This window comes from Carassius gibelio, chromosome B9 (genome assembly GCF_023724105.1).
Source record: "Carassius gibelio isolate Cgi1373 ecotype wild population from Czech Republic chromosome B9, carGib1.2-hapl.c, whole genome shotgun sequence".
In the NCBI taxonomy this organism is placed as follows: domain Eukaryota; kingdom Metazoa; phylum Chordata; class Actinopteri; order Cypriniformes; family Cyprinidae; genus Carassius; species Carassius gibelio.
The window spans coordinates 8,246,656-8,262,410 of NC_068404.1; the positions used below are offsets into that span (position 1 = coordinate 8,246,656).

A 15,755-nucleotide genomic window follows, 5' to 3' on the forward strand; every position below is an offset into this window, starting at 1 on the left:
AACTCCACACATTTTGTCTTTTCATTGTGAAAGTTAAGAGCACATTCACGATGTGTTAGCCTATATATCAATGCATTTCAGTCAACAAAAAAAAGACATGGTGGAGAAATTCCTTTAAAAAATGAATTATAGTCTCATTTGCATTTTTTCCCCCGGAGGTGTGTGCTCTTATTGGGTAACGCACAGCCAGACTGTACAGTTGAGTTCATCTGAGAGTAGTAAGCATCTCTCTTTTTACGTACACAGCCAGTCACTGACGTACTCAATCCTCAGCAGACCTGCATCGCAGCGTCATCACTGATACCCACCAGAAACTAGAGCAGAATTGATGCTCGGCTGTTTCCAAACTAACACAGCTTCGCTGACATCCTTCTATTCTGGGTTTAAATGCTTCATTTATGTTATATAAATACACCATGAGATATGCTCTGAGCGACGCCGAAGCGTCCAACTACACCGCTCGCACTATAATCTAACTTTATCGTGCGCATGCAGTGTTTGCAGTTCATTCATCATATCGGGAGCGTCTTTCGTCGCATCGCTCGCTTGCAGTGTAGGAGGGGTATTGTACATTACACTGTGAAGGAGGAGTGTGAGGAAAAGGCAATGACCGGAAAGAATCTTACAGTGGAAGACAAACACAAGACAAATGCACACGCACACATAATATATTCGGAAACGCTAGAGGCAGTCGCGTAACACAAGACGCACTCAGACTTTGTAAATACAGAGCACCGGTTGCTTTACATAACGAAGATGCACCAAAAACCATATATGTATATTATTATTTTTTAATTATTATTTTTAATAGTCTCACGGTTAAATGATTCGAATTGCACCTAATGCGTTAATATAACGAGATCAACAGAATATAGGGATGCACGCGCATTGCTTATAAATTGAATGATGCGTCAGAGCAGAGATGATGCTTCTGACGTGATCTGGGTTGATCTTTCAATAGTAAATTGTACAAAATAATATTCACAGTATTAGCCTATAATTAAAAAAGGGAGTGGCTTATGTTAAATTTCCAAATAGCTTTAAAATTTAAAAAAAAAAAAAAAAAAAAAAAAAAAAAGGCAGGACGTACATTTGCTATTTAAGTTTTAGGCAAAATCTTCATCCGAAGAACACACATATGAACATCGTGACTTTACAAAATCATAACAGAAATGAATACAAAACGATGTAATTAAATGACAAATAACAAAATATAGAAAAAGTTGCGCCCCTGTCAGTAGGCTACTTACTGGTTGTTTTAACCACCCCCAGTTTGTTCCCTAAAACGACACAAGAATATTTTAACCATAGACTATTCACTGTCACGTTATTCCCTATTTGTAAAATGTAAAACCGTAAAACAGAGCGGCTTTCCGAGCAGCGCTCACAGAGGGTTGAGATCCTCTGACAATTCTCCCGTAGCTTCAGTCGCTCCAGTGGGGGCGGAGCAACGAATATGAGTAGAACGTGATTGGTTCGCTTTTCTGTCAGTCAGATATTTCCACCAATGAGCCCAATGAGCTGTTAAAGGGGGCGCATTCACAGGTACGCCTTCCCCCTAAGGTTGCACCGCCTCGTTTCTGTGTGTGCGTATTTTTTCTTGCTATTTTTTTTTTTTTTTTGTAACCAAAGCTGGGATGTGTAGGACGTCACATGTTGTTTTTCCTCTTCACTCCAGTCACTTAGGGATATGTGTTATTTACTGTTAAACCGCTCCACGCAGCGAACGCGCACTCCGAGCCGGGTCCATAAGAGAGTCTGACAGGATTAAAACGGACTGACAGCACAAGTTAAGGAAAAGTGAGAGTTTTTCTTCACAGTTTATATGAGAATGGCGAGTCCGCCGCCGACGGGAGGACAGCTGATTTCAAATATGACCGTGAACACCAACAACCACGTTAAGAAATGCGGCTATCTGAAGAAGCAGAAGCACGGACACAAGCGGTTTTTTGTGCTGAGGGAGCCGAGCGAGGGCTGTCGCGCCCGGTTGGAGTATTACGAGAGCGAGAAGAAATGGAAAAACAAGTCGGCTGCTAAACGGGTTATACCTTTGGACTCGTGCCTGAACATCAACAAGAGAGCCGATGCCAAACACAAACACCTGATCGCCCTTTATACCAAGGACGAGTATTTTGCCGTGGCCGCCGAAAATGAACAGGAACAGGAGGACTGGTACACGGTCTTAACGGATTTAATGAACGAGGGGAAAGTGAGCGACGGCTCCGCGAATAATTCGGCGTCATCCCTCGTCGGGTTTGATGAGGCGAGCTACGGCGTGATAACGCCCGTCTCCGCCACTTACAAGGAGGTTTGGCAGGTCAATCTGAAATCTAAAGGACTCGGACAGAGCAGGAACTTAACTGGCGTTCACAGGCTGTGTTTATCCAGCCGTACGATCAGCTTCGTGAAACTCAACACGGAGGCGGCGTCGGTGATTTTACAGCTGATGAACATCCGCCGATGCGGACACTCGGACAGCTTCTTTTTCATCGAGGTGGGCCGGTCCGCGTCGATCGGACCCGGCGAGTTGTGGATGCAGGCGGACGACTCGGTGGTGGCGCAAAACATTCACGAGACTATTTTGGAGGCGATGAAAGCCATGAAAGAGATGTCTGAGTTCCGCCCGCGCAGCAAAAGCCAGTCCTCAGGTAGCAACCCGATCTCAGTGCCCACCAGGCGGCACTTTAACAACCTCCCGCCGAGTCAAACCGGGCTGCAGCGGCGCTCGCGCACCGACAGCATGGCAGCGACGTCTCCCGTGACGAAACTGACGTCTTGTAGGATTCGCACGGCGAGCGAGGGCGACGGCAGCCCTATCAGCCCAGGTGTGAAAAGGACTCATTTGAACCGCTCCAACACAGTGACAGCTCGCCCATGCAGAACATTTGAGGCTTCATCCCTGCAGCACAGTAAATCCATGTGCATGCCTGTGTCTCACTCCCCTCCCTCGGCTGCAAGCCCTGTCAGCATGTCCTGTGGCAATAACATAGAAGGTGGCCCTCGCCCCTCCAGCTGCACCGCTTCCATCCCGGGGTCCCCCAGCGATGCCGGTTTCATCTCCTGTGATGAGTGCGGCTCCAGCCCCGGTGATATGCGGCACCTTTTAGCAGCGAACCGAAGCTACACACCTGAGTCACTCACTGACACCCCACCCAGTGACATGTACGGATACATGATCATGGAGAGGCCCAATAGCTGTGGACGGAAAAGCATCCAGGCAGCAGTTGAGGAAAGCAGAGGAGATCTGGAGAATGCCTACAGGAAGAGGACCCACTCTCTCACCATGCCTTACCAGAAGAGGGTGCCATCACAAGTGTCCTCAGGTTCACTGGACGAGTACACGCTCATGAGAGCAACTAACACAACTGGAGGCCATTCGGGGCGTAGCTCTGAGACCGCATCCCCAAAAGTCACATACCCCGAGGATTACGGGGACATTGAAATCGGATCATTACTGAAAAGTTCCAGCAGTAATCTGGGCGACGATGGCTACATGCCAATGACGCCAGGTGTGGCTCCACAAGGGGGGAAGACTGACAACTACATGCCTATGAGCCCAATGTGCGTTTCTGCTCCGAAGCAGATAATCAACCCCAGGATGCACCCCCTCACTATAGCTAATGGTTACAAAACCAATTCCCCCAGCAGCTGTTCTCTGGATGACAGCGGCTACATGAGGATGCTGTGCGGCTCTAAGTTCTCCATAGACAGCTCAGATGGGAAACTGATGAATGGTGAGTACCTCAACATGTCGCCTGCAGATTCGGTCACGCCACCAGACTACTACCTGAGCCCTGTGGGTTTAGAGCAGTCTCCCTGTCTCCGACAGCTTCACTCGTTTAACTCTTTGCCCCGCTGTCATAAGCCCCAGCAAATGCTAAAGGATGCAGACAATGATCAGTATGTGGTCATGAATCCTCAAAGTCACAGGATAATAGAGGAGTCCGTAAAAACAGCATCCCCATCTCCTCTAAGACAAAGCCGCACAGACGGCCTCATCCTCCGGCACAGGATCAACCGGCCAACCCGCCTCTCCCTTGACACGTGCCGGACATTACCTAGCATGAATGAGCATCCCCTCCCCTCCGAGCCAAAAAGCCCTGGCGAGTACATAAACATAGACTTTGGACATGTTGCTGAAAGTTGCACTCCCCCCTCCACTGTTTCCTCCGAGAGCCCAGCCTCATCCCTCGGATCCTGCGCCGATCACAGGACGTCCCCCATCTCCGATTATATGAACATTGATGTGAGTTCGCAGTCGCCCAAATCTGGAAACACTGCTCCATCTAATCGTTTGGAGCCCCTTCCTGAACTCACATCCTGCCCCGCCCACCCCGAGGAAGATGAGAGGTACCACCTCACTGCACAGGTGGAACCGGTAGGCCCGGTCGACAAAGCTAAAGACGATTACACAGAGATGACGTTCGGCGTGCCCACTTCCCCTCCGCAGCCTGTCTCACAGCTCTCAGAAGGTGGGCAGACCATCAGCCCTTCCTCCTGCATGCAGAGGCTGACCGTGGAAGAGGCTGTAGAAGTCCCTGCCGTTGAGGCTTTTTTGCTGCATGGCACCACTCTGGCCTTGGTGGACCCTGACCGGGGGGCCAAGGTGATTCGTGCCGACCCCCAGGGGCGCAGGCGGCACAGTTCAGAGACATTCTCCTCAACCACCACCGTAACACCAGTTTTTCCCTCATTCGCACACGACGCCAGGCGGCATGGTTCGGCCTCTGTGGAGAACGTGTCCGTTTCTGTGAGGAGCAGCGAAGGATCGGATGAAGAGTATAACAGTCCCATGTGCAGGGAGACGTCGGCTGGCTTTCAGAATGGACTTAACTACATTGCCTTAAACTTGATGGATGGAGGACTTGCCAGCTGTGATGCTCTTGTCCGGTTCAAAGCTGCCAGCTGCTGTAAAGAGGGCATCAATGGAATACACGCCAGTCCGTATGCCAGCCTTGGGTTCAAGGAGACGGCAACAACAGTAAAAGGTAAGCTTTGTAAATTTAATAACTGGTGATGTGCAAGCTCACTACCTTCATTAGTTAATATTTACAGTCATTCCTTTCATATTACTATGTTCTGAATTGTTTATTTAGAATGATTATTATGCTGTATTAATGTGCCAAAATATGACATGACCGTTTGTTTTGCTAAAATAACAACAGCATATTACCCGTGCACCAGATGAAGGTGGCACATGACAGATTTCCCTCTTATGTTAGAGAGCTAATTGAGCAACTTGAGTGTCAGAATGATGGAGAAGCCTCTTTAAAAGCTGTGGCGCAGTTTTTATTCATAGAGACTGATCGTTTCATCTGTGCCTGCAAAGTGTTTAGGATGAAAACAGCATGGTTAAAGGGTTTATTCCTCTGTACTGGATTGCTTATTAGTTGAAATGTTCGTTTTGCTGACAATAGCGTGATGACTCTTTGGGATGGGGTGAGGTTAAGAGGATGTAAATGTAAAAGAGAAAGAGCGAGCTCATATCCGCATTTCAATAATCCAGCAAAGAGAAATCGTTCCCAATATTTGCATCATACCTAGACTTGTTCTCTGAATCAGAATTAGTCATTGTGTCATACTTGAGTGAACAGTAGCTCAGATAAAAACAAGTGAGTCAGTTGTTTATCAGTTTGCAGGTCGAGGGTTTCAGGGCTGGAATGCAGAACGTGTGCAAAGGTCGTTCAGTGAGGTTAACGTCGGCTTGTTTTTCTGACCTGCCAGGTTTCTTTAAAGGAACGACCCACCTTTTGTTTTTCGGCACGACTTGAAAAACAAAGTTGTTTGTGTAGCTCAGAGACAAACATGTGGGCTGATAGACCGATATAGACTCATGTAGACTCGCGCATTGAAATGAGATGCAAGATAGGAGGTGTGGTTCTTGTTGAGCGTCACTTTTTATATAAGTGGGATTGCATTATGTATAAGTGTTAAAAAGAGAACTCTACATTTTACTGAGACAAAATATCTAGGTGAAAGATTGCACTTGAAGAACAGAGCGACTTGTCTGATGAATGACACTTCACAAAAGAGTCTAGAAGCAGAAGCACACACCACAGAAAGCAAATAGACAACATCAGAAGCTCAGTTATGATCTTAAGGGTGTGTGTGAGAGAATTTGTGCTGGTGGAGCAGGTGTTTCTGCAGTTCTCTGTTTACCTCCACAAGTGGACAGAGCAGAAATGCGTAGCCAGAGGCCACGGAAGCCCTAGAACAGTGGGAGGAGACCACAAAGAACACTCACATAAACATCGACACATACTTGCAAGAGCTCAGCCATCCTGCCCTGTGATTGGCCACTGACAACATTCCACCAAAACAAAAGATGAGCCACAGAGACAGAACAGAGCTCGTATTTGTGTAGAATGGCCTGATAGTCTTGCCGATAGGAACTTGCACCAGCCCGGGATCCATTGAGCATGAGTCGAGAGCACGGATAGGCTGCGCTCTGTTTACTACGCCAGCGTCTGTAATGCCACATTCCACTCCTTCCCTCCTCCCGTCACATTTACACACTGATTTGAATAGTACGTTTGTGAATGGGACGCAGACGCATACTTTGACAAACACGACTACATATTTACATAGTGTGCCGGATGTTTGACTCTGGTGTATGACGAAGCCTCATTTTGCTAGGACTGATTGGTTTTTGTCACGCTCTGGTGTATTTAGTTCAGTATTTTTTTTTTATTTATTTTTTTTTGTGTGTTTTTTTTAATATCTGCATCCTCACTGAGTCATTGAACGTTAAAATTTGTCAAATTGGTTACCTCTGACCTGGCCTTGCATATAGAGGGCTATAGAGATAAGCATTGAGAGCGCTTTGGGCATTGAAGCTTTTCCTTAGATTGTATTCTTTCCATTTCTTCCTACATAATAATAGCACTAGAGGGGAGAGCAAACAACGTTTTATTAAAATTTTTACAATTAGGACATCCCAAGAACTCATCTCAGAGAGATAAGTGTGTCTGCGAGTGGACTTCCAGAGAAGCCTCCCCCCTGAGAAGATTGTGTGTGAGGGGCTGGGCCAGCAGATGGTGGGGGCCAGGGTCGTGCACCTGCCATTCCAAGCAGTGCACAGTGGTTATCAGGCCCATCAGAGCCCTGACAATACACTAATGATTAGCAACCATCTGCTGCCCCACACAACAGCTCAGAGAGAGATACAGGAGATACAGTCAGATAGCCAGTGAAAACATTTGGCACAAGCTTGAAATAGAAGTGAAATCTCTCTTTTGTTGCAGACACACCGAGCCCGCCCCTTTCTGCTTTGATAGACTTGATTGAATTGAAAAGTGCAGCAGTGAAAGAGAAATTGTGTCTATCAATTGTCCTGCTTTTATTTCTAGAGAACAGACTCAGACGACCATCCCCCATCACAACGCACACCTATTCCATTGAATCCTAGCCCAACATCATTCTGTCTTTCTGGGGTTTAACTTCTCCTCTCATTATTTTCATATTTGAGGGATTCTTTTAATTTCTTGCTTTCTTTGTCGTTCACCAATCATCACTCTGAATCTGCAGCCCAGTTCTTTCTCTCTCTTCATGTCCTCCTTCACCTCTCAGTCTTGTTGTTGTTGACTCTGTAAGTACCTGCTATTGTAACAGATTTTATAGTGTTAAACTCATCCAAGATGTTCTGTTAAATGCTCTCACTGCTCCCTACATTTAGCAGCACAGATAAGGCGGATTACATGCTGCCACAGATTAGACATTGTTGAGAAGCTTTATTTGGTGACCAAGTAAACAGCATACATGCGCACACACACACATAGGTGATTTTCACAATATCAAAAAAAAAAATATATATATATATATTTGTTTTTAATTTATTATTATTATTATTATTATTTTGCAATCCTATGACAAATACCTACTCCTCCAATATGGGAAAAAAAAAAAAAACATCCTATGACAGTAATATCTGTTGTACTGCTGTCATTTTATTTTAATATAAAAATACCCCAATACATAATAATCACCACTAAAACAATTAACTTTTTATGTTTTTGAGGTTTTTTCTCACAAATGTTACCTTCATCTTGTACCCCTTCTGTTTTTCTTGGGATGGAATGTATCTGTAGAAAAGATAACTGTACTTTCTGTACCTTTGTTCTTGACTTCCTGGATTAAAGGACACAGTATATTCAGCACCATCCACCATTTCCATATATGCATGTAAAGTATATAAAATGTAACATACAGTACTTTGTTAACGTCCTATACACTTAACATCTGTATAATGATGGCAATGAATGGGATGTGGCTGGAAAATATCATTTGAAATCAGCATAGGATGCTCTTTAAGAGCACATGCCATGTGTGGGAATAATTGCATGGCATGGGGCCTGATTCTGAATGAATACTCCTTTTCTCCCCTGCTGAGCTAAGTGATCTGAGTGTGTGTGTGTGTGTGTGTGGCAGGGGAGCAGAATATATAGTGATGCTTTACTGTCATCAAATGAATTTAAATGGCTCCTTGGGCATTATCTTTGCTACTGCTCTTTGGATTTGTTTAAAAGGGAATGACTGTGAGATCTGCTGAGCTCACACATCCTTATGCACACACTTTCTTATTCATGGCTGGCGATTTGTGTTGGCTTAGTTGGCTGTAGTGTTATGAGATTAGACTGTGACATTTACACAAGAAGATCATCACACCACGCATACAGTATAACGTTTTGCCCAGACATCTCTCTGCCTCTCTTCCCATAGCTGATGATCCGATGTCCAGACTGTTGCAGGTTGGCATTGAGCTGAGAATCCGTCATAGATGTGTTTACAAATCGTTCCTTAACTCGTACAGTAGTCCACATACTTTGTTGTAACACAGACAGACACGTTTAAATGAGTGAATGCCTTACATTTTATTTTGTGTGTTACTTGCTACCTTTAACTCTCACTAAAAATGAATGACTGCAAATTGCTGACAGTGTGAACATCCCTAGTGGGAGAGTGAAGATGAGCAGAAACATTATTTCTACCCCACGGGTTAAAACTGATACCCCCCATCTATGATATATGAGACTGGCGTAGATAAATAAATTAGTAACACTAGCACATGTTTACAGTACGGTCAGTCACTCAGCTGCTTTCCTCACTACTGTATGCCTGGTGTGTGAGAACAGTTGTGTGTTTTATGTGTGTGAGAACGCCAGACTGTTCCCGGCCTGGCTACAGGGGGCTAAATTTAACCTTTGTGAAATAAATAAAAAATGAGTCGTGGGACAAATGTGTGTGGAGTGGGGATAGTTTTTGGGGTATGGGGGCAGCGGGTTCACAGGCTGTTGACTTGAACCAGCGGGGTCCGGATTTCAGCTGCTTTAAATACCTGCATCGATTTCTCACACAGACATCGGAAAGATTCAATGTCATAAATGTGTTTAGGAAGCAATATGTTGCACTCAGCTATGTAGATCTGAAGATGTTTAGAAGTTAAGAGATCACTCTGAGAGACAAAACAAGAGGGAGAGAGATGGGGGAGGGAATTTGAGGTCAGAGGGTCCAACAAGACCTCCTACTTCTGGTTTCCATCTGCTCTTACTGAAAATAGAATTTGAGCATATTTACATTTAGCTTTTATATTTGTTGATTTGATTTTTATATACTCATTCAGCTGTAAGATCAAGCAGTATTCTGCATATCCTGCAGAATTCTGTTTTTTGGATTTTTTTTATTTATTTATTTATTTATTTATTATTTTTATTAAATTTTAGTAATGATTTGATATTGATACTTAATTTGAGTAATTTTAATTAAACAGTGTCATTACTTAATATAAATCAGTTCATTCAGTTGAGCAATTGTATCTTTTTTTTTTTCTTTTGTTAAAACAACCAGCTCAGATAAGTCATTTGTTCATCAATTTAACTCTGTATTGTCATTGTTAATTTAAAATAAAATACAATTATTAAAAGGAGAAAAAAAAAAAAAAACTTGGACAAAGTTTAGAAATGTTGCATTGTCAACTAATGAAAAAATAAGTGTAAGTCAAAGTACTAAAATTACTAAGCCTACAACTGAAAAAAAAATAAATAATAATAATATATATATATGTATATATATACATCTGAAAAGCTGAAAATAAATGTATTTAGAAATTATTAAAAATGAAATTATTAACAGTAAAAACTAAATATTAAGAAAAAACTATGATATAGTTTATGCTAAGATAACACTGTTCGGCTATAATATAGCATAGCTCAAGTAAAAAAAAAATTATATATATATATATATATATATATATATATATATATATATATATATATATATATATATATATATATATATATATATATATATATTTATATATTTTTTTTTTATGTGGTGCTGTTGATTACTGTAGGACACACTGAATAAAGCTGGATCAAAGTTTAAGAAAAAGACGGATGAAATATATCCAGTTCCTCCCACTGCTCATTCATCTGTCTGAATCTTTGTTGAGTGCTTGTCCCATGACCTCATGGCTCTTTCTTTCTTTCCCCTCGTTCATTGGTGCATTTTTTTTCTGCCTTTCCGGATCAGAATGGGACATCCATGGAATTGCCAAGCTTCCTCTTGCTTAATTAGCTGTGTGAAATTCAAGCTGCCTCTCTGACCTCCACACACACACACACACACACCGTCTCACATGACTCCAGCCCCGTGGCATCAGTGTGAATGTGAGAATCAGCGAGAGAGGGAAAGAGATCTCTTGTCTGTTTTGAGTCTATTTATACACATGACGGAAGCAGACCACCCGACATGGTAATGTCATAGTATGGATACGAGCAGCCAGGCTCAAGTTCACATCAAGGTTTCCACTGCGCTGTCATGTTAGAGGTTACACTGATGTTTCTGTAGTCAATATGGTGCCGTTGTTTTAGAGTTGGTGTCTCTGAAGCACTCATTGGTGACAGTAAAGTAGGTTAGGTCATATAATGTCATTATCCATTCATGGGCTACTAGAAGCTAGACATGCATTACAGCCTCCATTAGGCCTAAAAAATGTAGGTAATAGTACAGATATTAAAGTGTAGCTTCTGACTTTATAACATAATGTAACACAGTAAATTAACAAATAAATAAATAAAGAATAGGACCCAACCTATGCAGGGGTGCATTTCCCATTCAACAATGTAACTTGCTGATTAACCACCATAGTACCGATGCATTATTGTGGTATATGTTTCCTGAACATGGTCACATCTCCTTCATTTGAACCACATTAGTTCAGGGCCATTGTAAATGACGTCACATGCATGTGGTGAAATAATATCTTCTGCTATTTAACGGATTAGAGATCTTCAAGATGCTGCTGTATTGAACTTTTTCTCTGTCCTCACTAGTTGGCCATGGGCAAACAGTTCTGTCAGCACTTAACTGGAAGAGTAATACCTCGTAATAGCACACAGAGGGAGGTATCAAAGAGCAGGAAAAGATGAGGCTCTTTACGACCGTGAAACGCTTGACCTCTCGCTGGCCCCTCCTCCCTGACTTTACCCAGCTCTACGTGAGCGAATACAGCCATTCTGACGGTCATGGGAATTGCTTCCATCCCCGTTGGAGTGGATGTTGTGATATCGGGCTCACATGCGGAAGTGTTGGGAATGTGTGCGGGCAGTCCAGATAATGGGAGCGATTATGGCGTGCTGTATAGCCGAAGGCCGTGAATCAAGGGTTTGTTAAGTGTGTGTGAGAGTGAGTCTCGCTCTGTGAAAACACCTCTTGTTCTAGGCGGATGAAAAGCAGGAGGAGGAGCACAGAGGGGGGCGGCGCTAGAGTACAGGCCCATGAGGGGTTTGTGTTTGCAGAGACTTCCGCCCAGTGTGAGGCCTACTTGCAAATGAAACCTCACAAACAAGTACAACGGGTGAGAGGTCAGGATAGCCATCTAGTCTTGTAAACAGAACCCAGACAGCAGCAAGAGAGAAGCAAACTGTCAAATGACACTTTGATATTTACATTTCAAAATTTTTATTTTTTATGAGACCATTCACACAGATGGATTCTTACACTGGCAAGAATTGTATAGATGTTTTAATAATTGTATGTGTGCACACAAACTATTGTTTCAGTCTCACTAATGTCTCATGTAGAGTTCGCCAGGAGAAACCTGTCTATAAAGTCCCATGTTGGAACTGCATCTTTAGAGCGAGAAATTCAACATTTAAATATTGAAATATTAAATGACATCTTACATGGATGTTGCTGAACATTTAAAGCTGTGTGGCCTGGTAGTGAATGTGTTGTATTTTTGTGCTCTTTCCGTCAGCTGCATAAGTGCTAAATGTCAGCGAGTGTTCCCCTCGTCTGTCTCTGAGCACCTGCCACTTCTGTTGCTCGTAGCAAAAGAGCGCACATTCCTTACTTGGTAAAGGAGAGAATGAGAGAGGGGGAGCGTGTGACCTTTTATCCCCCCACTAGTCTGCTTCATTCCTCATGTATAAATCACATACGGATGGTCATGGAAAAACACACACCGCTCTGTGAAAAAGGAACGATTTTCCAGACAAGGCACAGAGGAATATAATAGTATTGCAGAAAAATGCAGAAACATTAGTGAATGCCCATAGAAGGCTGTTGTGGTATGTGACAGCAGCATGACCGTGTTGATCTCAAGGAACATTGTGTTTTATTGGTTCGTGTGCTTTCTCTGTCTGGATATTTATAGACATCGCATTAATGTGCTTCTTTCTCTCTCTCTCTCTTATGTCTTGCAGACTAAACAGAGCCAGTCTCTTCATTAAAGCTCCTTCATCTCCATCGAGAGGAGAAGAGGAGGCGCTCATGTGGACAGATGGACCACGTTGATGCTGCTGCTTCTTCTTCAGCTCTTTGCTGACCCTTGACCTCCCGAATCCATTTGAATGGCTGTCGTCAAAGCAACACGGACACTTGACCACAGCGCGAGGCATGACGATAACTCAAAGACACATAGGCGGGATTTCGTGTCCATCTGTTACTCACTACAATCCCTTCCCTCAGTTTTTGTGTTATGGACCTTTTTTTCACTGGTTTTGTTACGAGCTCTGGACTTGGAGTGGCCGGTGTCCCTCAAACCCTCCCCGAAAACCTGTGAACCAAACACGAGGAGAGACATCCGATCCGCACATGCGCGCATGTGTTCGCAACACTGCACAGTGGTGGCATTTCAGAAATTCACTCAACAATTGGAAATCAGAAAAGACAAAAAAAAAAAACCTACCTCAGAACGAGCCAGGTCATGACTTACAAAAAGAATATATATTGAGAAATTAATTTATTTTTACAAGTGAATGTTTTCTTAAAAAAAAAAAAAAAAACTTAACAAAACGGAAAAAACCCACCAATCCAAAGCCTTACTGACTGTACTGTCAAACAGTGTTTTCTGGAGGACCTGCATACACTCACGAAAGTATCAAAGATTACTGTTTGCCATGCTACCTGAATGTCTTGTGCTGCAGCGGAGAAAAGTCTCGCGTTGCATTCAAAGATCTATTAATGTTATTTTGCATTCTACACAGATATTTAAAGGATTTTAATATAATACTATTTATCGGAGCTGGTAAAGGACCGCACGGGTGGCCGCCTGCCCACCACCCCGCACATATGCAAAGCAGGCATCCAGAGCAGAGGAGTTATCAGTTCTGGAACGAAGCCACACGCGATTAACACACAACCCTTACGGTACGCTAGATGAATGATGTCGTGCGCCTCAGGTCAGAGAGAGGAGTTCCTCACCTCAAGCCTAGGCATGCTAGCACACTTTAACTCACTGTCTTTAACAACCCAGAAGCCTCTGCTGACTTGCCCCTCTCTCACTGCTCTGAACACACAGGCTTCCCTTCGCCTTACACCCGTACCCGTCAGCTCAAGAGAGAGTGATAGATTCAGGGACGTCTCAGAAGGCCTGACACCATTAATGCTGCTCCCTACCGTCAGACAGGGATAGACTCGTCAGAACCAATGCTTTGTCTTGCACTTACAAACTCCTTAGATTGTAACACAAGACACTTTTGAATGTAGAGTATTGTGGTGATCTCCGCAGGAGACCAAACACGCGGCCTACACATCCACCAATAGAGGCAGAGTCGTACGCAAGCAAGCGAAAACAAAGTACAACATAACACACACAACTTGACTTAAGTATATGAAAAACGTTTGCCTAGAAAGCTGTACATAGTGTATAAAGAGATTGCAACTGATGTTTTTAAGTTAAAGATGATAACTTATGTCTTTTTGTATATAGATATATAAATATGGTATGTGTTTGAATGAATTCCCCCGAAACAACTAAAGCACTAATGAAGGTACTTGCCAAAGGCTGAACTCTGGCCTGGCGCTTTTCTTTTCTAATTCTTCAGTACGTTTGTAAAAGTATGTACACTGTATGATAAATGCCACTTCGAGGATATTTGATAACGCTATGATATAAAAATAAAAAAAAATTCAGTGAATAATACTTGATATTGCAAAAATAGGTACAAATTCACAAACGGCATATGCAATATATTTACATTTTTTTAAAGATTAGTTTACAGAAAGGAACCAAATGTATAAATACTGTGTTAATATATTTAAAACCTTAACGTTTTTTTGCTGTACTCCTTTTTTCTGCCAACTTTTAAATGGAAAAGTGTTTTTTCTTTTCTTTTTCTTTTTTTCCTTATTGTTCTTTTTTGCTGTTGAATCCTAACAGTAATTTCAGCAGTGTTCTTTTGTGAATGCTGTTTCTCAGTATGGAAAGCTTGAATACGTCAATGCCTGTGCGATTTTATTTTATTTTTTTTCCTGTGTCTTCCATTGTATATATTTCATATTCTTTGCATTGTGATGCTACTTAGAAATGATAATTTAAACTTTGTGTAATTAGCATTGCTTTAGAACTGTATTGATTCTGAATAGCCACATGCAATAAAAAAAGTAACATTAAGAAACCCAGCGTCTCTGCTCATAATTGTTTCATAGCTTACAAATGACACGACTTGACACGGCTCGGCCAGACAGCAGATGAGCAACATCCCAGACATGTCACACACAAACACTCGGAATCCATTCTACCTAAGTGATGTAACGTTCAAGGAGTCTGTGCGGTCAATTAAACGCAGACTAAACAAATAGTTCATGAAGACACTCACAATGGTCTGATCTACTGTCTGACCCAGAATACATAACTGACTAAAGGGATTATGAATTCTAATGCCCAAAGCCATATGATGAAGGATTATTAATTCTCAAGCCCCTGCTAATTAAAATGGTAATGAAGTCTTGGGGTAAGATGGTACTGCACAGCCTGGTCAGTGCCAACAGTGTGGAGGTTTGGGACGGGCGACAAAATGATCAAAATAAACAGGTCTGGGATCCTTCCCTCTGGCCTTCCTCAGCAGATGCAGGGGTTCCTGGGATCCCACTGAGTTGAGACGGGCTGGCTTTCTGTGTCAAGACTCCCTGATATGTTCGGTCAGCATGTCCTGACCGATTAGACAGATTTATGCATAATCAAGCCAGCTTTGAGCAGCACTTTGACTCATGTCTCATTTAAAGCTCTCTCTGCTTACGTGAATCCTGGTAGTTTCCCACCGATGTCTGCACAATGTCAGAATCAGTAAGCGATTAGACTGACGGGAACAACCGGGCAATTCAGACTCACTTTTTTGGAGATACTGTGTGTGTATATGATTGAGACCAGGAAAGACCCGGGAGGCCTGAATGAGAGTAGGGAGAAAGTCCCTGAGAGAAACAGCTTTCCTTAATTTGCTGACAATCCCCTCATCCATCACAGCCCTCATCAG

General features: G+C 42.9%; 1 protein-coding gene across 1 annotated transcript; it reads left to right on the forward strand.

Moving 5' to 3' along the window:
- Nucleotides 1-435: 435 nt before the first annotated feature.
- On the forward strand, nt 436-14,901 carry LOC127965137 (insulin receptor substrate 2). Its single transcript, XM_052565738.1, has 2 exons — nt 436-4,988; nt 12,705-14,901. The coding sequence occupies exons 1-2, from the start codon at nt 1,826-1,828 to the stop codon at nt 12,707-12,709; spliced, it is 3,168 nt and encodes a 1,055-aa protein (XP_052421698.1). The 5' UTR covers nt 436-1,825; the 3' UTR covers nt 12,710-14,901.
- Nucleotides 14,902-15,755: the final 854 nt, after the last annotated feature.